Genomic DNA, 19,092 nt, shown 5'->3' with positions numbered 1-19,092 from the left:
ACCTCAATGGACTGCAGAGTGATGTGGGGCTGAACTCCAGCTCATGGAACGATGCCAAGTCATCAAGGTGGGGCGCCTCCCCCTGTGGCCCTATATCAGACTGCAGTGCCGGGGCACTTTTGTCGTTACCTGCTGCCTCCTCTGCAGTGCATATACTTTCAGGGGCGCTGGCTTGCACACTTGCAGGAGCCGATTGCCTGGGCTGTTGTGCAGTGTCACTGTCACTTGAAATGCTTGATATGGCTGTGGGGACACAGATGGCATGCAATTAGTTGTGTGGTGGTGCCTGATGGGTGCTTCACAGGCATGATGGGTGCCTGTGGCACCTGTGTTGCATCAGGCAGCATGGAGATGGTGGAGATGTTGGTGCTGGGGGCCGGCACATGTGTACCAGATGCTACTGGGGCAGGGTTTCAGAACTACTGGCAGCATCCTCCTGGGCAGGGGCGCTGGCTTGCACACTTGTAGGAGCCGATTGCCTGGGCTGTTGTGCAGTGTCACTGTCACTTGAAATGCTTGATATGGCTGTGGAGACACAGATGGCATGCAATTAGATGTGTGGTGGTGCCTGATGGGTGCTTCACATGCATCAGACAGGTTGATCAGTTTACAGTAGCATTAACATCATATGCTTGTCAACAGTCATGTATTGTAGTGATGTGGCTCGTCATCTGGATCATGAGTGTGTCTTTTGGGCCACTCATGCACTGGCTGGGGGGGGGAGTTGTTGATGGGTCCTTTGGGACACTCATGCACTGGCTAGGGGGGTTGTTAATGGGTCCTTTGGGCCACTCCTGGCCTCTACATGTACTCATATGGCATTCATATTTGCGCACTTACCAGCATCTGCAGGTGGGCTCACTCCTGCCTCAACATCCCCGATCCCATGGATGCCCTCAAGGTGGAGGACACTGCTGCAGCGCTCCTCCCATGTTTGCAGTCTCAGTGGGGAAGGGGGCCCTCCACCTGTCCCACTGCTGCGTTGGCGGTGTGTGGAGATCAGGTTCCGCACCCTCAGCCCGAGGTCGTCCCACCTCTTGTGGCAGTCCTTGATGCTCCTCGCAGTCACGCCCACAGCGGTGCACTTGCGTGCAGCTTCCGCCCACAATTCCTTCCTGCGCTGCTGTGTAGCAAGCCGTTGATCAGCACTGAACAGCATCTCAGCATGCTGCACTATATGGTCGACCAAAACAGTTAGCTCGCCTCACTAAAGCGCTGTTTGCGTTGCCTCTGGCTGGAATCCTGGCAGACATGCTGGTGGTCCTTTTTGGCTTCTCACTGTGTGGATTCTGCTTGTGCTGACTCTGGATGGCAATGGATTGTGCTTTATATTATGGCCACCTCTCTGTTTCCGGTTTTCACGATCATGGTATTTCCGCTTCCGTGTCCGTGGCGACGGTGGCGGACACAGTTTTTACACTACTTGTGGTGCCACTATGTCCATTTCCGTGGGTGTTTCCGTGGCGACGGTGACACCGTTTCAACGTCAATGTGGTGCGCGCGACCGACAGCACGTAATCGGTCATTCTTTCTGCAACCTTGCGGACGCGGAAACTTTATTACCGTCACCGCGGAATCACTGCATTCCGGACCGGAAAGCTTGTAATGAGGCCCAAATAACTGGCTCAAGGTCAGAATCTAAAATATATGTTATTATGAAGCCTGAGCAGAACCCTATACTATACAGGTTTTATAGATTGTAGCATTTATACTAATTTACGCTAACATTTATACAAACGTTTTGGCAACATGATTAGATTAATGCCAAAGTTAGTTGCTAATGATCATTTTAGGCTGTCAAACGTATGACAGTATTCATAAAACTTCTCATCTAAAATGGAAGCTCTATAGGACAAAAATGCCTGCAATTGTGGTTTACAGGCATAGAAAGAATGTGCTGTGTCGATTGGTCGTTTATTTGTGCAACATTGTACCAGATGGGATTTAGAGACAATTTCCTATCAATGCTCCTAGCCAATTCTGGTTATCTGTACTCAAGGGTCCTGATAAATGACCTCTGCTAGAATAAACATAGACTCACAAGTGGAACCAAACAAGATGGTCCCTTATCGCCCCTACTCGTTATGATTAACTTAGAACCTTGCGAATGTAATATGAGAAATAACCCATATATGCACGGTCTCCCGAGAGGGCAGAGTATAAAATTAACATGTTTGTTCATAATATTTCTGTATCACCTACAAAACCTGCCTGCTCCATATTTTACTTGTTAGAGCAATTACATACCTTACTCAGTCAGAGGTGTGGATAGATCCCTCCCTTCCCAGGAAGAAAGCCAATTTAGAGAGGGTGCCCATTTAGATGGACAACGACAAGTATTAATATTAGGTGTACATATTAAGTTCTTGAATAGTTATATCAGGCAAATTACGATGCCCTATTGCACACAAATGATATCTGCCTTTGAAATTGGAGGCACCTACCGATATCCTGTTTGGAGATAGACGAAACCATAGAAATGGCAGTCGGGCCATGTCTTCTCTTTACTTCTAGTCTTTGCCTGTTCAACCTCGCAACACTCTTATTCAGGAATTACAAACATTGTTAATGTTATTTATTTGTAATGGTAAACACCCACAGACATCTCATAAATTGATCAAAAGCCCTACAACTAAACGAGGAGTGGGATTGCCAGATGTCCATACTTAAATCAAGGCAGAACAATTGTAATACATTTATAATGGTTTGGGGGTTCCACTGACAAGGCTTAACATGCATGAACAATGCTGTAATTATCAAATTGTTAAGGGAAATTCTATGAATGAACAAAACGAATTAGCCGGCCATGGCATATGCTTCCAAAATGACACACTGAGCACTACATTTATGGGAGGACTTATCCACTAGATTACACTTTGCACATTTCCCTCACTGTTAACCCTACTGTACAAAAGCTCTAATTGCACATTAAATTGCCATTGCAGCGCTTTTAGGAAAAGAGTAAGGTGTAGATGTCTAGCTGAGTAATTAGGACCTTTTCACAATGTAATGCAACATTTGGGATAGGAGAACGAAATGTCCTATGTTCAGCCCAGGAATCGGGTACTTCACCCCAATAATAGAACAGATGCTTGCTAAGCTCTTACTGATTTTGAAAAAGCTCTGATTTCATATTCCGGGCCAAATATTATTGGTCGCATCCATGCTCCCGGCCTGTGACCTAGGTTATATTGCATGTGTTGTAGATTAAGGAATCACGCAGCATCAAGAACATCACTGTTCCACACATGGATTTATTTTTTCAAAGTGTTGACATTGGAACAGTAGTTGGTGTTAGACATACCGAACAAACAAGTATGTGGTTTTTTTGTTCATAGCCATGGGATTATGCCGTACTTATTTATACCATGGTTGCATTTAAAGGCTACACCCTGTTGCAACTTGTGTATTTAAGCCCAAATCATGTACTTTGGGATCATATTTGATGTAATTCATGTTTGCCTTACCTATACAGAACTGTTGTTCTGTGCTGTGTCTCCGAGTAGATATTTTCTAAGTGATTGTTTCTAAACTACAATGAAAATTTTGAAACAAAGAAGGGGTATGTTTTTCATTGATTTGAAACTAGTTTCCACACTTACTTAGACTGTTGGTGGGTCGGCATGTATCTCTTTCCGCCGACCCGTTCATTTGGGTCTACTACAATCTAGCCCTCCTGGCTAGAATAGGGTCTTGACCAGGAGCCCTTTGTCTTTGATGACATTGTGTACAAGCCTAATGTGTAGGGCTGTGACCCTGAACACTAAAAAGACTTGTTCTAAGCAAAGTGTACTAACTTGGAACCTCTAATCCTTTACCTCACTTCACAGAAGATAAAGTGTTATTTTATTCTCGTTACTGTGTGAACACTGTCTATTTAATGATATAAGTGTTACACTGTATCTTGAAGCCAACCTGCTAATCTCTAAAAGATGACCTTAAATGCTCAGCCTTCGTTTCCACTAGGTGAGCTGGTGAAAAATTGCAGGAAACCCTGTAGGCTAACAGTTTGTGAGTGACTCTCAACTACTGAACCCAGGGTTTAGAGAAAATTCCTAACACTTAATGGGCCTCATTACGACCTTGGCGGAGGTCCATGGCGCTATTGGCACCATGGACCATGGCGCTAAGTTGAGAAAATAGAAGAGGACCCAAAAAGTGGGGCCCTCCCGTCCCCTGCACACTGTTTACTGATGCCACATAGGGCCTTCAAATATATGGATATAGATATATAACAGCAGTTTGTTAGTTGAGCATATAACAATTTATTTGGCAAAGAGGAAAACAAAATTTGCCAAAAGGCACATTCTGTTGTACAAAGTAATTCGTGACGTTTAACATATTAAAACAAATTGCGAAGAAGCAATAAATGATGGAGAGGTGATGCTGTCCAATTGTGGAGTGGCCGACGCGTTTCGAGGGTAACCTCTTCTTCATAAGGGCCCAATTGAATCGAGTTGCGGGACGAGTAGCCAAGGCAACAGGGGCATCCGTGTGGTCAACAAGTATTCGAAACAATTATACGATGCAGGGCATCTGCAAAGAGACACGTACTGCTGGCACCTGTACAGTGCGGGGAACACTGTTAGTGGAAACTGAAACCGGCAGGCAGTGGCTCCGCGCGGTCGTAACCTAGGGAACGAGCTGTGCTGGGGACACGCCGTCAGACGTAGAAAGGAAACTTTATGACATATTCGGTTTCTTCCCTGATTTGTGCTGGGGTGGATCCGTAGAATAGGAAAGAACTTTCTTCTGTCTCTGGCTCCCTTTTCAAAAGTCCATTTTCAACTAATGGCATTTTTGCCATTGCCAATATGGCCGCCCACTCTGATGCTGCCTGGAAACCCATGGGGGTTGGCGGACTTACCGCCCCATTCCGACCTTGGCGGGGCGGTAAGTCCCCAATCCCCATTTACCCTTCCCCATTCCCATTTTTGCCCCATAGGGCATAATGGGAGTGGGGAAGGCGTTAATTACGCCACCGTAAATTACGGTGGCGTAATTAACATCAAGGTCCCTTAGCGCCATGGATTTTTACACCTGCTAAAAGCAGGTGTTAGATCCGCCATGGCGCTAAGGGATCTCGTACTCAGGCGGTAAGGGTCGGCGATGTTTACGCTGGCGTAAACCCCTTACCGCCTGGGTCGTAATGAGGCCCAATATGTTTATTTTTTGTTATTCTATCAAAATACATTATTTCACTTGTAAAGATATTATTGCATCTTTGTTTTCACTTCTTCAACCTTAACTTCAATGATTTGTTCTGGGTTCTTATTGGATAGAACTCACCTTATTTGCTCAGGTCACAGGCTAAGAGTTGGAGGGGCATGTTTCCAGCTCGGAATAATTTCCTTGAATTATTTATATTAGTAGAATTCGTGTTTTTTCCGTTTGGATGGATCTGTCTAAAACAGTAAAATCTACATACCTGATGGTTTTATGTTGATGCACTAAAATATATTTTATCTGTGTGATAGTTGCATTTTAATGCACTATGTACATTTGAAATGTATTCCTAAACTCTTCAGATTACAATTGAAAGGGGAGCTTGGAAGCTTTTGAAGGATGTGATACTAGGATGTTCGAAGTCATTGGGGCTCATTAAAAGTTTGCTGGTATCCTGGTGGCAAATCCGCCAGAATACCGGCAAACTGAAATACTGATACCAGCACTCGATCTGTCGGTATTACCAGCGCATTACGAGTCCCGATGTCGGGTGTAAACCCCCATTCCATAGAGTCCCATTGGACTCCATAGGGGATTTTGCCAGTACTACTGGCACCGGTAACACTGGCTATTTTTGCCAGTAAGGTGCCAGAATTACCTCAAACTCTTAGCTGGAGGTAATTCAGGAACCTCACAGCCAAACTTGTAGTTGGCTGTTGCAGAACCGTGCTGGTGTAGGTTAATACTGGCATGTTAATTCCCCACCTGCCAACTTATAATGAGCCCCATTGTGATGTATTCAGGATGTCTGGTAGTGCACAGCTATTATGTTTATGTTTTTTCTTTAAAGGCTTGCAGAGATGCATACAACATTTTAAAGGTTTTGAAAAGATGGCAATGACATGTTTTAAAGAAGAATGACACCTTGAAGTTACAATCCAAATCTTTTTGAATTTATTTTTGCTTAATTCATTTTGGGTGCCTGGCTGCAAAAATATACGGTTGTGGTAAACAGGCCACTGAAGTTACTACCCAAATCTTTTTTAATTTTGTTTTGCTTAATTCATTTTGGGTGCCTGGCTGCAAAAATATACGGTTGTGGTAAAAAGGCCATTCAAAGTGTCTACTGGAAAAGAATGTTGCGCTCAATCCCATTATTTATCAAATACTCTACTTAATGTTGCCATTCTCAAAGCTAAGGAACCCATTGAAAGCCGTGTAGCATGAAGCACCTATTTAGTATCCCTGCTCACCATGCCCATTGCATCTTGCTTTTCTACCCCCACATCCATTGCTACCTCTGACCCGCGGGTGCATCCCTGTGTTCAGTGCTTCGTTGCTTCTCATCTGTTCGTGGTTTATGAATCCCCCGATATGTGTGTGTGTGTCTGTTAAAAATGTTCAGCATGTTTCCCAACATGCTACAAACATGAGATTTGGCATGTGAGTAGGTTCCATGGTGTAGACAATGTGAAAAGTATAAAAGATATGCGGTCTACAATGCTTATTCCTTCCATATTTGGATATGTGTGTGTGTCTGTTCAAAATGTTCAGCATACTTCCCAACATGCTACAAACCTGACAATTGGCATGTGGGCAGGTTCCATGGTGTAGACAATGTACAAAGTATAAAATATAAATTGTTTGAATTTTCTTTTTTCTTAAGCGGTCTGCAATGCTTACGCCTGCCATATGTGGATGTATGTGTGTGTGTGTGTTTGTGTGTGTCTGTTCAAAATGTTCAACATTCTTCCAACATGCTACAAACCAGAGACGTGGCATGTGGGTAGGTTCTATGGTGTAGACAACATAAAAAGTATTGAATATACATTTTTCTATGTCTTTTTTTTTAAGCCTTCTGCAATGCTTACTCATGCCATATGGCTCTCTGTGCCATAGTTCTGCCGTAGTTATACATAAACTTCAACAGTTCATTGTTCCTAAACTTTCCAAACTATCAGCATTCTAGCTGACATTAGCAGCACTCACTTCTGAAGTCATGAGGGTGACACAAAACAGTGCTTTTGTAGTAATGCGGCTGACTGGAAACGGTGCATGTTTCTTCAATGTGTCCGCAATGATGTTGTCCGTCACATAGTGGCTGATCTCTCATGATAATTACAGGAATTCGATTTCCCACAGGAGTTGATGGATGTCTGCCATCTCAACATTACAAAGCTTAAATGCTTTAGCCATACACCTATGGGTACAGCACTTCAAGCTTAAATGCTTCAGCCATACACATACAGCACTTATGTTGAGGTTGTTGCCTCGGCTGTAGCTCGAGAACCCAATAATGTTGCTGCACATTCTCAACACTCGAACTCAAAGTAGCTGGAATCGATTGCGTTGTTATACGATTAACGCAAACAACAATGCAACATCATCATCTATATTTGTTCATTTAATGAACTTCAAACTAGGACTGACATGGGAATTACCATGCAAAGCACGGGTACACCTGCTGGTTTACACATTTGAGACGGATAGGCTAAGTAGGAAAGCACAGAACGCCAAACGAAAAAATATTTTGTGGAAAATTGCATGCAAATGAGTATGGATTAGGTTTGTTTGTGTATTGACTGTACAAAAGCAATAGTAACGCTTAGCTACAGTAACGTGGAAAGGAAATATTGTAAATTCATTTCTTTAAGTAGTGTAAGCCAATCAAGGCACTAGGCTAAAGGAGACCTTTGTCCTGGATGGAAACTGCCCATTGAACTGACATATACCCAGCACCAGTGAGAGTATCTCACTTTTACCCAATTATTTTCCAAATCCTTTGTGAATAGTTTCTCTCTAGGAGCAAGTCATCAGTGAACCAAAGTTACTACCAAAAAATGCTTTGTGGATACGCCTGTTCATAGATGTCATATGGCTAGGCCCTGTTTCACATAAGGAAACCAATCTTGTACTTGTGAATAAGGTGCATTGTGTAAACCTGCAAGATGGGCTGAGGCAGTATTCAATGAACATCCAACATACATGAAGGCATAATTCTGTCTAAAAGAAATGGGGGACCTATGTTACAGTCCCCTCCCAAAGAGTTAGATTAAATCACTGAAGGTCAGGTATGACAAGTTACTATACAGAATGTCTGGACTTGCTCGTCCAGTCTATGGTAGAGGCCAACAAAAATATCTAAAAATCCTAGAGTCATGTGGTAAAATATATAGTAGTTTCATGAATGTTGCTGATTTTCTGTGGTTTCTTTGTTCCTGACCCCCTCTAAAGCCAAGGTTTACATAAACATTGGTGTTTACTAAGCCCCAAGTGAATCCATGATAACATCATTATCCTAACAAATCCAGTACCGTCAATTATCTGACAAATCAACATGAACTATGCAGAAGTGCTGGGAATGGGGACGAGGAAGGGGGTCATACAGAAAAAAAACAAAGCTTGTCAAGTCACATGATTTGGGCTACAAATGATCAGCCCTGGCAATGGGATGGCAAGCATGCATGGGTTTCTCAATTAAAAGGTGGAACCCTTAGCAAAGCATTTTGCAGAATGTTGGAAAACAACTTGGCAGAATATTGTTTACAATGCCATCGGCATAGTGCCAAGTATCTAAGGTACCTGTCATATTCAGAAAGATTAATCAAGAAGTCCTATTGACAATCATTTCAAGTCTGCAGAGGATTAACAAAAGAAAAGTATTCTTTGTTTGCAACCCCCCCAAAAATGGAAATACAAAAAGTGGTTCCACATTGTCTAAGTACCTGACAGAAAAACTGTCATTGCACAAGCCGATTTATGTGTGAAGACCACCGCCCTGCTTCCAGTGATCTTAAAACTTTCTCTCTATTGAATGGGATTACACCAATGGGAGGCTTGAGCAAGAACCACTGCACTGATGCTGCCTAACCTGGGGACACTGGAGCAAAGTTTAACTTCATGCGCTTCTTGTTTGCTTTACTGTCTAGGAGGATACACAATTAAAGAAGGCCTGAAATTTGAAAGAGTACCCAAACACCAACATAATATGCAGAGCATTTGATAATACAAGGCTTTGACTTAGTCTGTGTAATATCATTGCATCATTGTCTACACCATTCTAGAAAGTGAGAGGTACCGTCAAATAGGACACACCATAGGCATCGTGCGACGTGCAGTTGCTAGCTTGTGGGCATGAGCATGTGTATGATCCTGGTGTGTTGGCACAGTACGCTTCTCTTGGGCAGCCACTTGGAAAGAGGCATTCATCAATATCATAGCATATGCTTCCATTGATCTGGAAGCCTGCCTTGCACTCGCAGAAGAAATGTCCTATCGTATTAACGCACCAAGCATCCGCATGACAGCCTCCATTTTCTATCAGGCATTCATTAATATCTGTGCACAGTCCCCCATTTGATATAAATCCAGAGTCACAACTGCACTGGTAGGAACCTGCGGTGTTCAGGCAAAGAGCTTGGTGGTGACATAGGCCCTCTTGCACTGAACATTCATCTATGTCGACGCAGCTATCGTTGACCTGGCTATAGCCCACAAAGCAGGCGCAGTAATAGGACCCAGGTACATTGGTACACGTAGCGAAGGGGTCGCAGTATAGCGTTTTGTTCACACATTCGTCAACGTCAACACATTTATCAGCGTCGCTCAAATAGCCATTTGCACAAACGCACTGATACGACCCAAGCGTGTTTGTACACACAGCGTTTTTGGGGCATGTCTTGTTACTGAGGCATTCGTTGACGTCGTCGCATGCTGTTCCGTTCCCTTGAAACCCAGCATGACAAGAACACATGAAGCTGCCTGGGGTGTTCTGACATGAGGCATTTGCATGGCACACAATCGAGGTATTAAAGCATTCGTCAATATCCACACAGTTTGCGCCATCTTTGAGGAAACCCTTTTTGCACTCACATACGTATGAACCAATGGTGTTAATGCATGTGGCAGAGGCATTGCAGTTTGACGAATTTGATTGGCATTCGTCTATGTCTCTACAGGCAGTTCCATTGCTCTGGAACCCTTCATTGCACCTGCATACGTAGGAGCCGATTGTATTGATACACTCAGAGTCATTGTGACACACAGGCATTTCAAGGTTTTGCAAACATTCGTTGCTATCTTCACAAAAAGTTCCATTTCCGGTAAACCCTGTTTGACATTGGCAAAAATAGGAGCCTGCTGTGTTAACACATTGAGCATTTGAATGGCAGTCTGTGGCATTGAGGCATTCATCGACGTCATGGCAAGCTGTCCCATTGCCTCCATACCCTTCCAAGCAATTACAAAGGTAGGAACCAATGGTATTCAAGCATGTTGAGTTCAAAGGACACAGTAGGAGTTCCAGAGCACATTCGTCCACTTCTGTGCAGTTAATTCCATTCCCAGAAAACCCATCTTTGCACTTGCAGAAGAAAGAGCCATTGGTGTTTATGCAATCTGAGTCTTGATGGCAAACAGTTTGATTGACACACTCATCCACATCTGTGCAAGTAGCATTGACCTTCCGGTATCCTTGAAGGCATTGGCATGTAAAGGACCCCAGGGTGTTCTTGCAAGATGCTGCTTTTCCACAGGCTGAGATATTAGCACACTCATCGACATCTGTGCAGTTCACGCCATCACCCAGAAATCCAGGGTTACAGGCACAGCGGTAGGATCGCTCGGTGTTTATGCATTTGGCATTGGCGCTGCAGTTGTCTGTGTGCTCTTGGCACTCGTCAAAGTCCCAGCAGTTTGTTGCGTTCCCAGTGAGACCGGCAGCACACGTGCAGTAGTAACCTCCAGCTGTGTTCGTGCAGGTAGCGGAAGGGTGGCATCCTCCATTTTGATTTTTGCATTCATCAATGTCTATAATTTATTATCAAAATAAGTGTCAGGCACGTTACAGCCATAAAGCTAAACTACATCAACATTAATCCATTTCTTAAGCAACTTGCAGGGTACAGAACATGTTATCTACAGCACTGCATTGATACAAAATGCAAATTCAGTTAGAACAGGTAATAGTCTGGCACATGGTCATGTGAAAAGCTTGACATGTTGGAGAAATCTGAACCAATTTCTTCTGCTTTAAGTGATTTTTTGAACTGTACCTTTCATAAAACATGTTTCAGAGACATTCACTTTTTGTGATATCTATATAATGTTGGTCCGGGCACTCTATAAAATGGCTGCAAGGGGCCACATCTCCTAAAACTCTTGAGTAGCATTTTGGAAGCAGATCGCTCTTTTCAAAGGCATTTTAATGGAGTTCCGATCACCACTTTTCAAAGAGAGGTTGGAATACCATATTAGTCAAACAAACAGTGTAGGTTGTTGTTTTTAAGAAAAAAGGTAGCAAACAACACACCATCTTTCAGAGATGATACCTTTATTAGGCTAAATCGATTTTTTTGTCTGCTAGCTGTCAAGACTGCACAGCTCTCTTGACCGGGTAATAATTGTACGACTGAAACAGAAGCTTTTTAAAGGGGAGGATGGTTTGAGTACAGTAAAGCAGAGGAAAGGAACACTATGGCCCAGATTATGAGGTTGCTGGAAGGCCGCCGGTGCTACCGGTGGCCTACGGACAACCTCGTCTTACCGTTTCCGCCACCCGATATCCCGGGTAATACCAGGATATTACGGGCGGCTGTGGAACAGTAAGTTCCCATTCCTATGGAGTCCCATAGGACTCCATGGGAACACTGAAGCACCGGCACCGTTATTAACGCAGACTTGTAGTTTGCTGGTCTCGATAAGGTGCCGGCAATGTTGTTACCGGCACCTTATTTCCGGTCTGGCAAACTTATAATGAGGACCAATGTCTGCATTTTAGGGTGTGCAAAAGGGAAATGTGAATCTGGTGAAAAAAAGAAGACTGTTTGATTTCTTTTAGACCCATTCCATTTTACTAGCATTGTACAGTGTGTGAGGGAGAGCAGGTTTAAGCGACAGATACAGAGAGATGCAAAATGCAGGTCCCCTGCGGACATAATTGTCTATAATTTAGAACTAGTCATTCTATGCATGTGTAAGGGCAAGTTGATTTTAGACTGTACTCAAAATATTCCCCCCTATAAAGGAAGGTTCTCCTTCAGTTGTACTGTTACTACCTGATGAAGAGATTCATAACCCACCAGACAAGCATAGAGGGTTAGCCTAACAAAGGCAACATCTTGACAAGATCATGGGTGGAGATTGTACCTTTTCCTTCAAAGCAACAAGCTCTTCTCTGTTAAATATTACTTGCAATTAAACAGGACTAAAAAAACTCACTCGACAAAGGAATGGGTTTTAAAACATTGCCTTGCTTAGATAATATTGGACCTGTCCTGAGATTATCACTCCTCCTCACATTTGCACCTGGACTGTATTACAAACATCTTCCCAATAATCATGCTTCAACTCCTGTTCTGTCTCCGTTGAAATGCATTGGGTGTCATGACTAAATAAAAGAAGTAGGGTTTTCAATTCTTACCTGAACAATGTGTTCCATTACCAGAGAACCCACTCATGCATTTGCACTCATAACTTCCCGCCGTGTTGATGCAGGTGGCTAAGGGGTGGCACCCATGGACGCTTGTGGAACACTCATCGATATCTAACGATACATCAAAATAAAATGAAAAGAAAGTGAAATTAGACATCATCTACATTGAACATCAGGGTCTGACGACATAGTGATGCTTTGTTAATCGTTATCCTTTCAAAGTATTCATTTATTAACGATACTAAGGCTTTGGGGAAATAATTGTTGAAAGGATGGCATTAGGTACACAGAATGCTATGCAAAATCGAATGATCAAATATATTACGGAAGCCTCATCTGGTCAGAATTAAAATGCATCAAAACCATCTTCACCGAAAAGAGAAGAGCAACGTTTCAAGATGTTGGCAAAAGAAGAGAGGTAGTAAAAATTTAGTTTTTTACACAAACTGTAGTTCAAATGAAAGGAAGGAGCAAATCAAAGGGGGTGGTGGATCTACAAGGGTGGAATCACAGGGGATCATCCATCATTGTCCATACACAGGCCGATTCAGAGCTCGGTTGAAGGGGGCTATGTAGGTGTAAAACATATGTAACTAGCCATTTTACCCTACTGCAGATTCAGGGCATTGGGGTATGAAACGAAACCACATGTTTGCGGACTTCACCCACAGACGTGATTGCATTGCGTTGCATTGTGTGGCTATGCATGTCTTTTCCCATGCCCCCGGCAGCACCCCAGCTGCAGGTGAAGACCAGGCCCAATGCTGGAAATTGCATCCAGGAGGTCAAGAAGAAGCGGATGGAATTTTGGCAGCCATTGCTCAACACAATCGTAGGCAAGTTGTGGCAAACGTTGTGGTAAACGCCAAGAGTGGGTCTTTTCCACCTGCACGTGGTAGCTCATCATTGTATCTCTGGCAAGTATGGCGGTGGGCTGGAACAGGCGAGTCTGAGCTTATTCATAAGCTGCAGCATCAGGAGGCTATCTCAAGCAGCCATCCCGGCCCAAAGAGAATGAGGCCCAAGCAGTGAAGACACTTTAGGAAGACTCTGGGATGAGTGAAGTCGAAATTCAATTTCTCAGATACTGTAGTTAAGAGAGTATTGGCCACTTTTACTGACCTACACTTTTGCCTAATTGCTTTCTGCCAAATTCTTACCAGTTTTTTTACCGCAAAAATCAGCTGGTAAATTGGGGTACGGAATATAGAACGGGGTGGTGGGAGGCATAAATAGGGGTGTGCAGGAGTCTTCCTCCACATTTTGCAATACAAAAATGGTAAATTTCGGCAAAAGTGTAGGTGGGTAAAAACATGCGGCAAACATTCATAGATCCATTGAGAGTCAGTTGGACATACCAACCTTTTTCCTCACTTGAAATGGCCTTTTGCTTGGTACATATTGGTACTATCTTTGCACCAAAAGATCTCTGAGGTACGGGCAATTCAGCTGAATGAGGCGCTGGCTACTGTTTCACCACTGGGTGCCTCCATGTCATGGAACTCTTTCCACATTGCTCACCGTGGTCTTGGAGTGATAGTATGTTCCTACGCTCTCAGGCACGTGTCATTGCCAGACCATTGGGCCACCAGATGTTAGAACATTCACCTGGGAAGCGGAGGAGTTACAAGAGCTGTGGGTTCTAAGCTGGGCCCCAATCACCTTCTGTTAGTAAGCATTATTAAATGAGTATAGTTGTAAATCTATAGTTTGTTAGTTATTGACGGAATACCAACTAGCATCGCAGGTAGTCTAAAGGAACTGTACCAACACAGAAAGCCAGCTCTAATCTACATTCTCTGCGCTAACTCAAAAATGTCAAATATTAATTGCCAGATCTGTATCATACAGAGGTAAAGGGCTTGGGGGGATAGCTCATGGGCAGCACGCTCGCAAGACGACACTGAGCAACACAGGTTCGAATCCAGGGTCCGGGCTTAGAAATCACTGGGTATTAAATGTGTCATAAATAACCAATTAGAATAATTAAAAAAGGCTTTAGCCGATAAGCAGTGTTGCACAACACAAAACTAGAGGATGTGTTTTTCCTAAAATAGATACAGAATTGATATAAAAGATAAAACAGATCAATGTACCCGTAGATGACCACTAGTTAATAAGCAAAAGCATACTCAAGCAATGTATTGGATTTAACAACTATGGGTTCCGAGGGAAGTCCAGAATGCAAGCAATGAACAAAGTCATTTTTTTCAAATGCTCCCCACGAAAAGAAAGAGTGGGCGTATGCAGTGGATTGATTTCAAATATGATCTGAAGTAATTGGAATTAACAGTGCATTAGAGGGAATTTGAATCTAGTTAATTGGTCATGAGAGTAGATCCTGTACGACTGATGAAAGAATGCACAACTAAGTACAGCAAGAGCAAACGCTGACATGTGTCACGTACTGAGGCACTAATCGAAATGCTGATGATTGAAAATAGTTCCTTCAGAAGAGGACATTTAGTTTGCCATATTTTATTGTTCATCATTATGAGTCGATAATTCTAAATGCACCAAGAATAAGCATGGTATATTAATTCAGACAATGTGATTTGTCCACATAGTGCCCCACTTGTACGAGTGTAAGTGGTGCCAAACAATAAAATATGTGCATACATCCAAAAAGGCCTTTCACAATAACTATTGGTAATATCAGGCATCTATCAGAAATGTGAAGGTTATGAGTCAACCTGTACACTCTAGGTGGCCTACACACAGTACAACATAATCCTTCTTTTCTTTCAATGCTCTAAAACATGTGAGTGTTGAGAAGCAGCTGAATGCCTCTGCAGGAAGTCCCGCCGCCAGTCTTCCTATATGTTGGAAACCGGAAATCGTGACATGCACGACACCAGTGATTGTGCCAATTCCACTGAGAGTCTTAGAGAAAAGGAATCCATTGAGAAGAACCTATATGATGCACCCCCTCAGAGATGAAAATCTCTGGGAGGAGATCCCCGAAGGAATATGAAGATGAGAGAAAAGGAGGCTGGTAACGTCACAAGAAATGAGAGTGACACACTGAGAGAGTGGTTGAAGAAGAAGATGCATAGACCTTATAGAATGTGATGACGAAGTAAAGAATCAAGTAAACTTTCATATGCGGAATGAAGATTGCATGTGTGAAGAGCACTGCAGAAAACTCAAGCCGTTTTATAATTGTACAGATGCAGTAACCCAAGTAGACTAAGTAATCTTAAAGGCTGGCTATACGTAGTGGATAGACTGCAGGCAGCGTTGCTATCATATAGAATATGGACATCAGTGCCACATATTTAGTAAGCTGAGACCTGTGAGGAAAGAAGAATCAGAAGGCTGTGCAAGAAAAGCAGCTGAAGATCGAGGAAAGGCCTGATATAGCTGTCTTGTTAAGGTGCAAGACAGAACACCATGAATGCCAAGTTTATTAATTCAAGACAATTAAATTCTGAAAAACAGGCTGAAATACAGTCTTCTGTCATGTGAGTCAAGGATGGAAATAGGAGTTGGACGAACAGACCTGAACTGCGATAAGAGTGTGCCTATACTCCCTTTTATTCTCAGGAGCAGTGATAGTTTGCAAGGACAAGTTCAAAGACAATCTGAATGGCAGATGGCATGAGCAATGAGAGATGTTGGGCTAATTGGGTGGGGAGACACGGTCAAGTCCACCCACTGGCACCTGGGGTACCAGCTTATGTGCTACTAGTGAGCCGAATGTTCCAGAAGGGCACAAGCATGCCAACCAATAGTAGAGGGCCATATAACTAAGGGCCTTATAGTTTGATAGCCAATGGTGTACCATGTATATAGTAACTGATGAAGATGACTTACACTAGGGGTGGGCATAAGTTGTCCATCTGACTGTAGAGACACAATCACAACCCGATCCCTTAAAAATAGTATACTTAGATATTCCCCTTAAGCCAGTCACAACCCCCATAGGTTTCCTAGTTTGCCATATAGTATAGTGTCATGTATGACAAGTTTTTGTTATAAAATAACTTTTTATTGAAATGTGTTGAGATGATGCTGTGCTACATCTGTTGATGTCCGTTGTAACTCCCTGTTTTAGACAATTGAAAATAAAACAGTCAGGAGAGACTTTTTGACAACTTCCTGAGTAGGTGTTATTATCTGTTGTAAGAGTTATTCTGCATCCCATCCTGAGTATGACGTGTTCGTGATTTAAAGGGCCCCCTAATGGTTCAGATGGTAGCATTGCCGGATAGTTGTACGGAAGACCCATCAACCTGTTGACTCTAGAGCTTCGGACGATCAGACATCCTCCGCTATCTAGCTGGAAAACCGCAGGGTTTCCTTTGGAGAGTGGCCAAATAGAAAACTTGCAACAAAAATTGAGACAGTGGCAGGGTCCCTTTTTGATGAAATCCCTACCTGATTTCCACAGGTGCTTTGTGGACAGAAAGCGAAAGTGGTCGATTGGAGGAGGATACGCTACTGAGGGCAGGGCCCCTCTTTGATGAAATACCTACCTGATTTCCACAGGTGCTTTGGGGACAGAAGGCAAAAGTGGTCGATTGGAGGAGGATACAATACTGAGGGCTTCCACCCAAAGGAGCAAACTGTGAGTAGACTAAGGGGAATGGCAAACTGAAGGGATGGGGTTGTGATCATTTAAAAAGTAGCGAAAGTAACGAAAGTAACGGGAAATATTGTGTCAAAAGAGAGATAAGGAGATAAGAAGGCTCGAGAGTCCTAACCCAAGGGGTTTTAGAAGAGGTTGTCTCACACTCCAAACGGAGTGAACTAAGTCACGTGCAGGACAGGTCTGCATAAGGTGACAATCTAAACTCTGTAAATCAGGGTATTAATAGGGCTAGAGATAAGAGTGATCACTGAGGTTTTTATTTAAAGAGTCGACTTGTCTGTCTGTTTATGTATTTAAGTTGAATTAAGGTGTCGAGGAACAACACAAACTGTTGTATGAGAACTGAGACGAGGTTAGAAAGTTATATTACCTATCTAGGGACGCAGTTGATACCAATCCAGAGGTAAACAGTGAAAATTGGAGAGATAAAGGATATGAGCATCGATTGTTGGAGCACGCTCATATTTATTGTTTTAAGAAACAAAAAGCGGCAAAGGTATTTTGTAAGTACCTGTCAGTATTGACAGTCAATTGAGACTCGTTACAATGGGAGACATTACTCCTCTGATGCATTTATATTCTAAGGCATTTATAATGTCTTGCATTTGGTAAGACATTACCAAAGCACATGCCCAAGCTCAAACAGCATAGTGCAGAATGGGTGAAAGGCAGGACAGATAAGATGTTCATGCCATGGCCACAAGAGGGATCACTATCAAAACCAGTATTGCAACACATGGCCGCATTCTTGCATGTTGCGTACACGGGAAAGAAGTTAGAGTAAAGGTTAGCTATTTTAGAGCTCTGGAAGATGTACCAGGAAGAGAGGGAGGATCCACCACCTGAAGAGTGGATGCTTAATCAGTGTCAGGAGGAAGGTGTTGAGCCCTCAGATCCCCTTACCTCGCCGGATGTAAACGGCGATAGTACAGAAGAAATGGGATTGTATCCCTTAGAGGAACTGAAAGCAGCAACAGGGTTTAGTAATCCGATATGCAAACCTCCCACTTATAGCAGTGATGACAGTCCAGAGGAGAGTAAGTGAAATGAGGAGATCTTTAAGAATTTGCAGGACAAAGGGGAGAAAAGTGAGCGATCAAATATATCGACAGACATAGAATGAGAGATTAAGAGAAGGAAAGGAGAGAAGGATAAAGCTGACGAGGTAACGCTTGTACAGAATGAATGGGAGGACATATATTGCTCAAGCTAGATGGGAAAAGCAGCGAGGAAGTAAGGCAAAGAGAAAATCAGGACGAACAGGATAGAAAAGACAGGGAACAAGAAAAGAGATTAATGAAGTTGAGCATAAAAGAAAGAGCAGAGATCGGTGAGAACAGATGTATCAGGAGGAGAAAAAACAGAAAGAAGAAAGGGTAGAGGAACAAAGGAAGCATGACAACAGGCAGAGAGCAATAGAAGAATGGGATAGGCAAGAAAGGAAAAGAGTAGAGGAGGAAGCGCAGAAATTAAAGGACAAAAGAATGCAGAGATGAAGAGAAGGGGAAGAAAGGAGAGCAGGGGCAAAGAGAGAGAGTTAGATGGGAGGCAAGAAAGCGAAGAGAACTAGATGAAAAACTAGAATGAAAGAGAAGACAGTTGAATTGCAATATTAACCGCATTCAAAGGGAGCTGATGGAACCAAGTCCAGCAATACAATGGGGCAGTATAGAGGAGTCCCTCCCATTACAGGGAGCCATGTCAGGGCCATCTAGAATAGCCTTAGAAGAGAACTTTGATATAGGAATCATCGGAGACTGGATCGATAAAGCCTATCGAAAGTTAAGGGAAGGTAGTAAATCAAGAAGCTCAGGGAAGGAAGGTCAAAAGCTGGTCTTCCAACCACAAAGCAAAGAGAAAAGTCCATTCAGCCTCAAGCATAGAGCCTTATCCTTAAGCA

At 43.1% G+C, this 19,092-nt stretch overlaps 1 protein-coding gene across 2 annotated transcripts in view; it reads right to left on the bottom strand.

Moving 5' to 3' along the window:
* The window catches only part of LOC138468025 (fibrillin-2-like), a 691,910-nt gene that overhangs the window by 540,363 nt on the left and 132,455 nt on the right, over positions 1-19,092 (bottom strand). Inside the window, exons 5-6 of one of the 2 annotated variants that reach the window (XM_069608420.1) lie at positions 12,587-12,709; positions 9,262-10,974 (exon numbers count right to left, since the gene is read on the bottom strand). In XM_069608420.1, the coding sequence (XP_069464521.1) occupies positions 9,262-10,974; positions 12,587-12,709 (1,836 nt within the window). The remainder of the gene's footprint in view (positions 1-9,261; positions 10,975-12,586; positions 12,710-19,092) is intronic. The other variant, XM_069608421.1, reaches the window with a different exon arrangement.

This window comes from Ambystoma mexicanum, chromosome 4q (assembly GCF_040938575.1).
Source record: "Ambystoma mexicanum isolate Mex_15411 chromosome 4q, UKY_AmexF1_1, whole genome shotgun sequence".
NCBI classification, from domain to species: Eukaryota; Metazoa; Chordata; class Amphibia; order Caudata; family Ambystomatidae; genus Ambystoma; species Ambystoma mexicanum.
This window is presented reverse-complemented; position numbering and strand designations above follow the sequence as displayed.